Raw genomic sequence first — 9,885 nt, forward strand, 5'->3', positions numbered from 1 at the left:
AAATCTAAAAGAAATTAAAATAATAAAAAAAGAAAATTATAAATCATATTTTATGACTTTTATGCAGACATTTTCACTAAAAACGTTCTTGTACAGCTACCAAGATGTTAAAAAAAAAATAAATTTGGTACAATTAAACTATATGTTTGTCAACGATCTTGTGGTCTAATAGCATGTAGTGATTCTCCAAATGAAAAGTTATAAGTTAGGGATAATATTAACTCTTTGTGTTTTAATAAATTAAAAAAATAGTTATAAACAAATATTATATTATAACACAGTCAATAGTAATTAAAAAGTTATATGTTTTGGTTACCAAATGAAAAACAAATACTATAACATGCAGAAGTGGGGATGGGGACAATTAAAAGGGAGGAAAAAAAAGAATTTTAAAAACCTACCAAAAAGTCGAAGCAGTAAAATTAAACCTAATAATAACCTATTTCGTTAACCCGATTTCAAAGGGGCCATCTTTCTCTTCTGTCAAAATAATCCATAGTTTTCAGCTCGTCGAATCTAATAATTATAATTCGACCCTGCCGAACTGTAAAGGACCTTTCTCGATTGACTCTCTCTCGGACCACTTATCCACTTATTTTCAACCGATCTGGAAACTTTTTCCTCAGATTTCAGCTTCTGGGTCTGTTCAATGGAGGTATTTCTTCGATACCCATTATTTGTTTTTGTGAAATTTAAATCCTATTCTCTGTAGTTTCATGAAATTGAAGTGAATATACTTTGAATTCAATGCGCAAATCATTCTGGTTTTGTTAATTTTCTTTTATTGCATTTAGCTTTCTTCGGTACCATATAAATTGTGTAAGGTTTTCCTGAATTCTTTTTCCTTCCACGAAATGGGGTGATTAAAGTAGTCAGTTTTTTTTCTTTTAGATGTTTTTCTGAAGGTTTTGCGTTTTAAATAAGTTAATATTTACTTCCAATTCGTTGCAATGCTTGTGCATTGAATTTTATCATATGCATATGTGTGTCTCTTTCCGTGTGTGTACTTCTGTGTATATATATGTAATATTCACATGATAGATGTTGTTCAATTGTCTTATCTCTAGTAAAATCTTCCATTTTTTGCACTAAGATGTTTCTTTTTTGAGAGTTGAATGAAGTCAAAAACAAAAAGAAACTATATGGAGTCCTGGTCTGATTGGTTGTTTTTGTCAGGTATCAATTGGTAAGACAATTATTGTTTTGGGCACATGAGATGAGTAGATGATAGAAATGAAATTTTAGTATGGCTATGTCGAAAGGGGTGGCTCTTTAATTTATTTGGAGGAATTGAAATAACTTGAAATGAGCAGATCTCCATCATTTTCAGTGAAGTCAGAGCCCAATCTGAAGGTTGATGAAAAGTTATTGCAACAATGGGTTGTTGCCTTCTGCATCATTAGGTTTGATCTTGAACAAGGACAACTCATCGAAGAGTGTTACCCGCCAGGTTCTTTGACACAAAACGAGGAGCTTGAAGTTGCTTTTAGTTCTTTTCCAGATTCTGTTTCTCAAAATCATAACCGCTCAAGCATCCATGACTCCATCTTCTTCTTCCGCTTATACAGGAAGTGCGGTTCTCAGGTGGCACCTCAGGTGTCATCTGAGATTGTTGAAGTTGACAGTGTTCGAGCATCCGATAAGTTGGTAGGAGGTGAGTTCTCAAAACCAAGGATAAAAAGCAACACTGTTACTGAACCGAGATACTTGTATGGTTTTGTATTTAATAGACAGAGGCATGATGAGAGGCTAAAGAGGGGTGGTGAGCAAAAATCAGTGGTAATTCTTTCACATAGTCCATTCTCTGGTGTGTTTAGACCTCTCTTACAAATTGTGGGTCCTTTATATTTTGATATTGGACAGAAAGCACTTCATTATATTGCTGCTTATGTGTCAATGTGGCCTGCTCCTGTGCCTGGTCAGTTGATGGAGCTTCCCATTGGGAATGCTACACTTAAAGTGAACTTGCCACCTGCTCATAGCTTACCTTTAGATTGTGGAGTATTCTTTGAAGAGTTAGCCTCTTCAGTAGCTCCTTTTCTGCCTTCCAATCAATCAGTTCCACAGGGTCTTTTTCATGATTCAGATCTGTTTGGTATATTTAGAGGGCTTTTAATGCAGCTGTGGAAGTTGTGGGAATTGCTACTTATTGGAGAGCCTATTCTTATCATTGCACCAACGCCTCCTCAGTGTTGTGAAGCTGTTGCTGGTCTAGTTAGTTTGGTTGCACCACTTCTCTGTAGTATTGATTTCCGGCCTTATTTTACTATCCATGACCCAGAATTTGCCCATTTAAACTCACTTCCTGAGGGTGCTATGTTTCCTCCAATGGTTTTGGGTGTTACCAATCTGTTTTTCTTAAAAGCCCTTCGTAATATACCTCACATTGTTTCAGTTGGAAGCCCTGCTCCTAATTCAAATCGACCTGTGCTTAGTAATAGATCCTCCACTGGTAGACTTCCAGGGGGGCCTGATGGGCCGGGCCTGCAAAATCTTAAGAAGTTTACACCTTTAAACTTTTTGAATGCTATGAAGTTGAGGAGGGATGGCCCTCTCTGTCTCATGACAGAGCACAAAGAAGCTATTTGGACCTCATACACTGCAATCACAAAACCAGACACTTCAATCTTGAACAGGCTAATTGATGCAGGCATGTCACCTCGGGTAGAGGAATCAATGTCGGTTGTTAACAATGAGATACTGCGCCGTCATTTCCTGGAGCTCACGACCAATTTTTTGGCCCCATTTGCTCCGTATTTTAGAGTAACCACACCTTCTGAAGGATCATCTCCATATGTTGATCCTCCTTCCCTACCCTCATTCAAAATTGAGGAATTTCTTTCGAGCTTATCAGCAAGGGGTCCTGGAAAGTTTCTACTTAAGAGGATGACATCAAACTGGCTGGATCTATACAGGTAATTAATTTATCATTCAATTTGGCATGTTTTGCTTTTAATCACAGACCTGGCCACCAAAAGCCTTTGGCATGTTTCAAAGTTCTTATTGATAGCATTAATTATATTGTTGATAATTAAAAATAAATCCCTTTGGCATATTGAGATGATATTTACATATATAATGCAGGAGGTTTTTGAAGGGGAATAACTTTATTCCTTGGTTTCAAAGAAGGCGTGCTGTTGCCGAACATGAACAGTATAGACTATGGAGGCAAGCAAGAATGAAGACTGACATAAAACAAGTGATATCTCAAATGTCTGAGTTGGAGATAGTTGATACATTCAATGCAGTTGAAAGAAATCTTATCAAGGAGATGCAGGCAAGTGCTTTCTATTTTTAAGGCAAGAATGCAAGATTACCATTTTATTTATTTCTTATTATTATAATTAGTGATGGCATTGACACATTAAACTTAAAATAAATGCTCAGTCGGTTAAGTTGAAACTTTCTATACTTAAATGTCATGAGCTCAAATGATTCCACACTTATTTATCCAAAAGCAACTTCAACTAATAATTTTACCCAGTTAATTAATGCTACTTTAACTTAACATCTCTTGTTCAGATTTTAAACTGTTTAGTGTAAATATAAAATAATAAATGTGTATCCTCACTGAGAGCTTAAACTTTTAGTTGAGGTAGAACAGATATTTCAATATGGTAAGAGAGGAAACATAAGGCTGTAATTTTGACTTCCACTTCCACACACTACCACTCACCAAAATATTTCCATGTGTTTGATTCATAAAAAAAAAAAATAGTTGGTCCATATATGAGTGGACATGTGAGGATAAATATTAAATATAAAATAGATGTGAATCCTTAACTTTTAGTTGAGGTGGAATACTTCAATAAAATCCTAGCACTTGAGTACTTGACCCGATGTGGCATCCTGGGAAAGGGTTACATTAAATATTTGCTGATTTAATCCCTGTTAAAGTCCATCTTGATTCTGATTGTTAACAACGAAATAATTTCTTGTATAAACCCTAAACTTTGAATTTAGATATGTTGACATGATACGGATGAAGAGGAAACGTTTCTTGTCCCTGCCAGGCAAGACATACCACCATGCCATTCTTGATGTCCTGCCTGGTGAGACAAACAGAACTCAGATAAAAATTGAGACCTACTAAGAATCCTTGCTTTGTAAAATCCAGCAAGAAGTGAACATATTAATTAGATTTCCTAAATGTTGCTACAGATAACAAGGTCCCATCATATTTTACCTTGAAAGAGCATTCAACAGAAAATGAGTCGGGAATAGCTGCTGTAGGATTAAAGATGTTTAACTTAGCTGACTGAAGAGGAGACCATAGCAGCTCCTCCTATATACTGAAACCTCTATTTATGTCCTTACATTAACCATAACAAACAGAAATTGTGCAAGAGAAAAATGTATGTGATAAGTAACAACTGCATAAAAGCACCATATCAGAACCAATCTAGAGGATCCTTGGTAATCATCCAAGACAAAAACATAATCAAATGTATATCCCTATCAGTGTAGGTCCCATGGTGTTGACTCAGCTACAATATTAATTGAATTGATGTTTAGGCCAATAAATTCGATTTAGATATCTGTAGAAGACTCCTTTAGTTGAACTGAGTTGAAGTTTTAAATTCCATATGGTATAATTGCCTTTACCAAATGATTCTGAATAGTGAGAAGCTCGTTACCTGTAGAGGTAATCAATGTCCATATCAATGTCATTCCATTTAATATGTATCCATTCCTTTTCCAGACCTTGCACTTCTATTTTTATTCCTCTCTACTAGAAAAAGAAAGGAAAAATTAATGACACTTTTATCTGCTTGTACACAGATTTTTTGTCTGTTTTGTTTTGTTTTTTGTTTTTTGTTTTTTTTTTTTTTGTTTTTTTTTTTTTTTACANGGTAGAACAGATATTTCAATATGGTAAGAGAGGAAACATAAGGCTGTAATTTTGACTTCCACTTCCACACACTACCACTCACCAAAATATTTCCATGTGTTTGATTCATAAAAAAAAAAAATAGTTGGTCCATATATGAGTGGACATGTGAGGATAAATATTAAATATAAAATAGATGTGAATCCTTAACTTTTAGTTGAGGTGGAATACTTCAATAAAATCCTAGCACTTGAGTACTTGACCCGATGTGGCATCCTGGGAAAGGGTTACATTAAATATTTGCTGATTTAATCCCTGTTAAAGTCCATCTTGATTCTGATTGTTAACAACGAAATAATTTCTTGTATAAACCCTAAACTTTGAATTTAGATATGTTGACATGATACGGATGAAGAGGAAACGTTTCTTGTCCCTGCCAGGCAAGACATACCACCATGCCATTCTTGATGTCCTGCCTGGTGAGACAAACAGAACTCAGATAAAAATTGAGACCTACTAAGAATCCTTGCTTTGTAAAATCCAGCAAGAAGTGAACATATTAATTAGATTTCCTAAATGTTGCTACAGATAACAAGGTCCCATCATATTTTACCTTGAAAGAGCATTCAACAGAAAATGAGTCGGGAATAGCTGCTGTAGGATTAAAGATGTTTAACTTAGCTGACTGAAGAGGAGACCATAGCAGCTCCTCCTATATACTGAAACCTCTATTTATGTCCTTACATTAACCATAACAAACAGAAATTGTGCAAGAGAAAAATGTATGTGATAAGTAACAACTGCATAAAAGCACCATATCAGAACCAATCTAGAGGATCCTTGGTAATCATCCAAGACAAAAACATAATCAAATGTATATCCCTATCAGTGTAGGTCCCATGGTGTTGACTCAGCTACAATATTAATTGAATTGATGTTTAGGCCAATAAATTCGATTTAGATATCTGTAGAAGACTCCTTTAGTTGAACTGAGTTGAAGTTTTAAATTCCATATGGTATAATTGCCTTTACCAAATGATTCTGAATAGTGAGAAGCTCGTTACCTGTAGAGGTAATCAATGTCCATATCAATGTCATTCCATTTAATATGTATCCATTCCTTTTCCAGACCTTGCACTTCTATTTTTATTCCTCTCTACTAGAAAAAGAAAGGAAAAATTAATGACACTTTTATCTGCTTGTACACAGATTTTTTGTCTGTTTTGTTTTGTTTTTTGTTTTTTTTTTTTTTTTTTTTTGTTTTTTTTTTTTTTTACAGATAAGACTTAAGAGAAAATGTCCACAGATGTATTCAACAATAACAAAGTTTATACATGCATGCATCAAAGCCTACTTTACACCCATGCTTTTCCTTAGTCACTCTTACTTTCTTCACCCTCTTGTAAAAGTGACATATCCACATCATTTTTGAGAATTCCAATACAAACTTCTGTTGAACCTAGATACTGAAAATTATTCCTAAAAATTTTTGAAGCTATTTCTCCCTTGGTCCCACTTTATATGCCAGTTAACCAGGGATGACTTAAGTTATTTACAACTCAGTTTTTTGTAATATTAAGTTTAGTATTAGTTAATAAAATTTATATATTTAGAAACTACATTAAACATTTTATTAAACACAAAAATCCAGGTTTAACAATTATAAGTAAATGCTAAAGAAAAATAAGCGAAGAATGAATAGTTGTTTTGATAGTGTTGAAACCCTAGGCCTTCCTTGTAGGAATGGGCCCATTAGGTTAATACTTGTATAAATAGTAGATCTCTGTACACTTCTATTCAAATAATACAATGAATCCCTTTTATTCTTTCACATCATTAAACAGACAGTAAATAGCACATTTAACTGGTATAGAGGGAGTACAATTTAGTACGTCGATGTAGTGTTGCAAAAATCGGCCTAGGCGGGCACCTAGGGTCCTAGGCACCACATAGGTGCTAGGCACCCCTAGGCTGATGCGTATTTTGATGTGGGTGCCTATTTAGGCGGCCGTCCGACTAGTTGGCCAAGTTGACCCACTAGTTGGACAAGTCGTCAAGTTGGCCATTTTCCTCTATGCGTCGCCTCTGCCTTTGTTGAAGTTCGCACTCTCGCAGTAGCCCATTGCTTGGTTTCCCATCATATCGTAGATTGCCGCCTCACCACCGCCTTTACAAGGCCCCTCGCCTTGTCAAACAGCTGGATTTCCTTCGCGTGTCAAAGCCCATCATCGCAGCTCACTATCTTGGTAGTCATCTGCTCATGCCCATTGCTGAAGTTGAAGAGAAATGGTAGTGCTTCATCGGTGGAAATATGAATTATGAAATTTTGGGACTTGAAATTAGGGTTAAATTGTTTGCCTTTGGAGTTTGGAGAGTTTGGGCTTGGGCTAAACTTTTAGTTCCTTTTAGGAAATGCATTCTCAAAATTTTTAAATTAAAGACACGGCCCTAAAATGTTTTAGGAGAGTTTCTGTGAGTTTCTTGGCGAGAAACATGTCTGAGGTGCATCATAGCTTGTATCTAATTGACCTCCATTCAGCCAATTATTATCAGTTTGTTTCTATGATGTTAATAATATATGTGCCATGTTATGTTTCATTGATGAGAATTCTTTGCTACAGCATTCCGGGAGCAGTGATACAGATTCTGGTGCTACTTGTAACAAGCTAAAGGGGGATCTCCAAGCGGTATTTAGTGTTCTCTCAAAGGACATGCAGCAGCTGATGCTAATGAATCCCGAGAGGGCAGCTCTTCTGAATGAAAGTAATGAAGGCATATAATAGGTTCCGTCCAATTTTGCCTCAATCATCGAAACATAGCTTTTCGAATCTGATCGTGGAGTCGACATACCTTTTCGTGCTCTGCTGCTGAAAGATGTGTGGAGTAGTTCAGTACATCCTCTTCCCAACTGTTTTTGAATCGTAGGAACCAATTTTGTGAACGGTTCTCCTTCAAGGTCAGTTAATTGAACCTCCGTGATTTCTTCCATTTACCATTTCTTGTAAAATATTGATCTCACACGCGTAGTTTCTCACTTTCTCAATCGCTACTCTAGATTTCTGCAGCAGAGGATGATTTCTTGTTAAACTAAGCCCTCGAAAAGACGGTTAATGAGAGAGCACATGGTTTTGCAGTGTTGAGATTTAGAGGTAACCAGAGACAATGAAGGATTTTCCTAAAGCAGAGAAGTGAATATTAGACTTTCACATGTACAATTTGCCTGTCCCTTACATCATGTTGTAACATCATACTAAGTCAAAAGGGTTTCTGTATTTTATTTTATTTCTTGTTAAGAGTCTTGTTTATTCTTTGGCTATTTATAGTATTACTCTCTTATCCATTAGGTTGCATTTGGTAGTATGATGCAATAAATTTTTGAAAGTGGTAAAATGAGAGAAATGTATTGAATGTAAAGTTAGAATGAGACTTGCATGGAAATGTCCAAAATTTTCTTTTCATAAGGGAGAAATGCATCAATAGTCTTTGAGTTCGCAGCTGATGAATTTGGTCTCCATAATTGACATTTGCAAAATCAGTAAAATACTAAAATTGGTCCTCAAAACAGTCAATTTTGTTTTATTTTATAGTGTCTTGCTCTATAGCTTCAATTTTTATTCTTTTGTTTTTTGTTTTTTGTTTTTTTTTTTTTGTTTTTTTTTTAAATTATAAACCATCTTTTTTTTTTTTTTTAAATTATAAACCATCTTTTTTTTTTTTTTTAAATTATAAACCCTCACATTGGGAGGTTTTAAAATAACAATATTTTTATACAAAATTTTAATTTTTAACCACTAAATTATGCATAATTGGTCAAGTTAGCCCTTATTTGGTCACAAGATAATGTGATCTTATGTTTTCCCAAATTTGTGAATAATTAGGGGTGAAATGCCTTATTTGGATGTCTGGCTTGTCTGCTATTCCTTTATGTATTCAATGGTTCTTTCATTAATTTAAGGGAAAAGGTTCAAATAGGCTCCTAAACTTTACACCAAAAGTTAATTAAGCACATAAACTTTTAAAAAATTCATTAAACCTTTAAATATGTCAAATTGAGGCAATAAAACCCAAAAACAAGTAAATGACCTGTTATTACAAGTCATTTGTAGTGAAGACTTCCGGCGACCAGCGGCATCGCTGGTCGCCATCTTGAGGGTTTAACAGGTCATTTAAACCGGAGAACGCGCCAACCCTCAAATCATGTCCAGCGACCCCCGGAGAAGGCGACCTTTTGGTTGGTGGACATGATTTGAGGGTTTAATTGAACTTTTTAAAAGTTTAGGTGCCTAGTTAACTTTTGGTGTAAAGTTTAGGGGCATATTTGACCATTTTCCCTTAACTTAATGTCGTAGTATTTTTTTTTTTTTTCAAAAAGTTAGGGGCTTAAATGCCTTATTTTTATGAACATGTGCTTTTATTATAATATCTTCGATATTGGGGTTTATAATTTATAAATCATAATATTATGTGTGTGTTTTTTGTAATTTTTTGTTGTTGAATTATTACTAATTTTGGAGTATTCTTCTTTTTCACCACAATGCATGCAGTTAAATAGTTTGTCACTTTGTGCATAAACATTTTTAAAATTGTGGCTACATCATATATTCCAATTATTTATGTTGTCAAGATTGATGTTGATTTCGCCTTTAATCCAAGCATGTTGAGTGTAGAAAATGAAATGGATTGTAAATTTATATTAGTTCTAATATATTTAAATGCACAATAAGTATTTTACATACAGGAATAATGAATGTTGCAACGGTAACTATTTTTGAAATTTCTTCATTTTCTGATTTGAAAGATTGATTGATTTCAACAATATTGTAGTCTCAGCATTTTTCAATGAGTCAAGTGTGTCACAATATTCTATTGCCCTACATTGACATTTTTTAATAATGAGTTTTAAATATAGCTACGCAAGATAATGATTTAATTACCATTTACATATTAATATCAACATAAAAACATATCAATCGTTTAGGTGTTTTGCTCGAGTTATCTTTGGTTCAACCATTATGGTTTAATGAATTCTTGTGGATAGAGAAATTCCTAGTTAA

The 9,885-nt window shown here is 34.5% G+C and overlaps 1 protein-coding gene across 2 annotated transcripts; it reads left to right on the forward strand.

Annotated features, from left to right (window-relative positions):
• Positions 1 to 474: 474 nt before the first annotated feature.
• Positions 475 to 8,325, forward strand: LOC116022474 (protein DENND6A). Of its 2 annotated transcripts, XM_031263198.1 has the most exons (5): positions 475 to 655; positions 1,177 to 2,915; positions 3,085 to 3,277; positions 7,453 to 7,787; positions 7,887 to 8,325. In XM_031263198.1, the coding sequence occupies exons 2-4, from the start codon at positions 1,306 to 1,308 to the stop codon at positions 7,609 to 7,611; spliced, it is 1,962 nt and encodes a 653-aa protein (XP_031119058.1). In that variant the 5' UTR covers positions 475 to 655; positions 1,177 to 1,305; the 3' UTR covers positions 7,612 to 7,787; positions 7,887 to 8,325. The 2 variants fall into 2 exon arrangements, with proteins under 2 accessions (XP_031119058.1, XP_031119059.1); XM_031263199.1 differs by lacking the exon at positions 7,887 to 8,325 and having other exon boundaries at positions 3,085 to 3,299; positions 7,453 to 7,555.
• Positions 8,326 to 9,885: the final 1,560 nt, after the last annotated feature.

This window comes from Ipomoea triloba, chromosome 6 (genome assembly GCF_003576645.1).
Source record: "Ipomoea triloba cultivar NCNSP0323 chromosome 6, ASM357664v1".
NCBI lineage: Eukaryota > Viridiplantae > Streptophyta > Magnoliopsida > Solanales > Convolvulaceae > Ipomoea > Ipomoea triloba.

What these genes read in the sequence shown, in the direction of transcription:
- LOC116022474 (XM_031263198.1), top strand. Translation starts at nt 1,306, where the DNA reads ATGAGCAGATCTCCATCATTTTCAGTGAAGTCAGAGCCCAATCTGAAG. An exon ending in AACTGGCTGGATCTATACAG is followed by an intron (nt 2,916 to 3,084) that starts GTAATTAATTTA and finishes TATATAATGCAG; the next exon opens with GAGGTTTTTGAAGGGGAATA. An exon ending in ATCTTATCAAGGAGATGCAG is followed by an intron (nt 3,278 to 7,452) that starts GCAAGTGCTTTC and finishes TCTTTGCTACAG; the next exon opens with CATTCCGGGAGCAGTGATAC.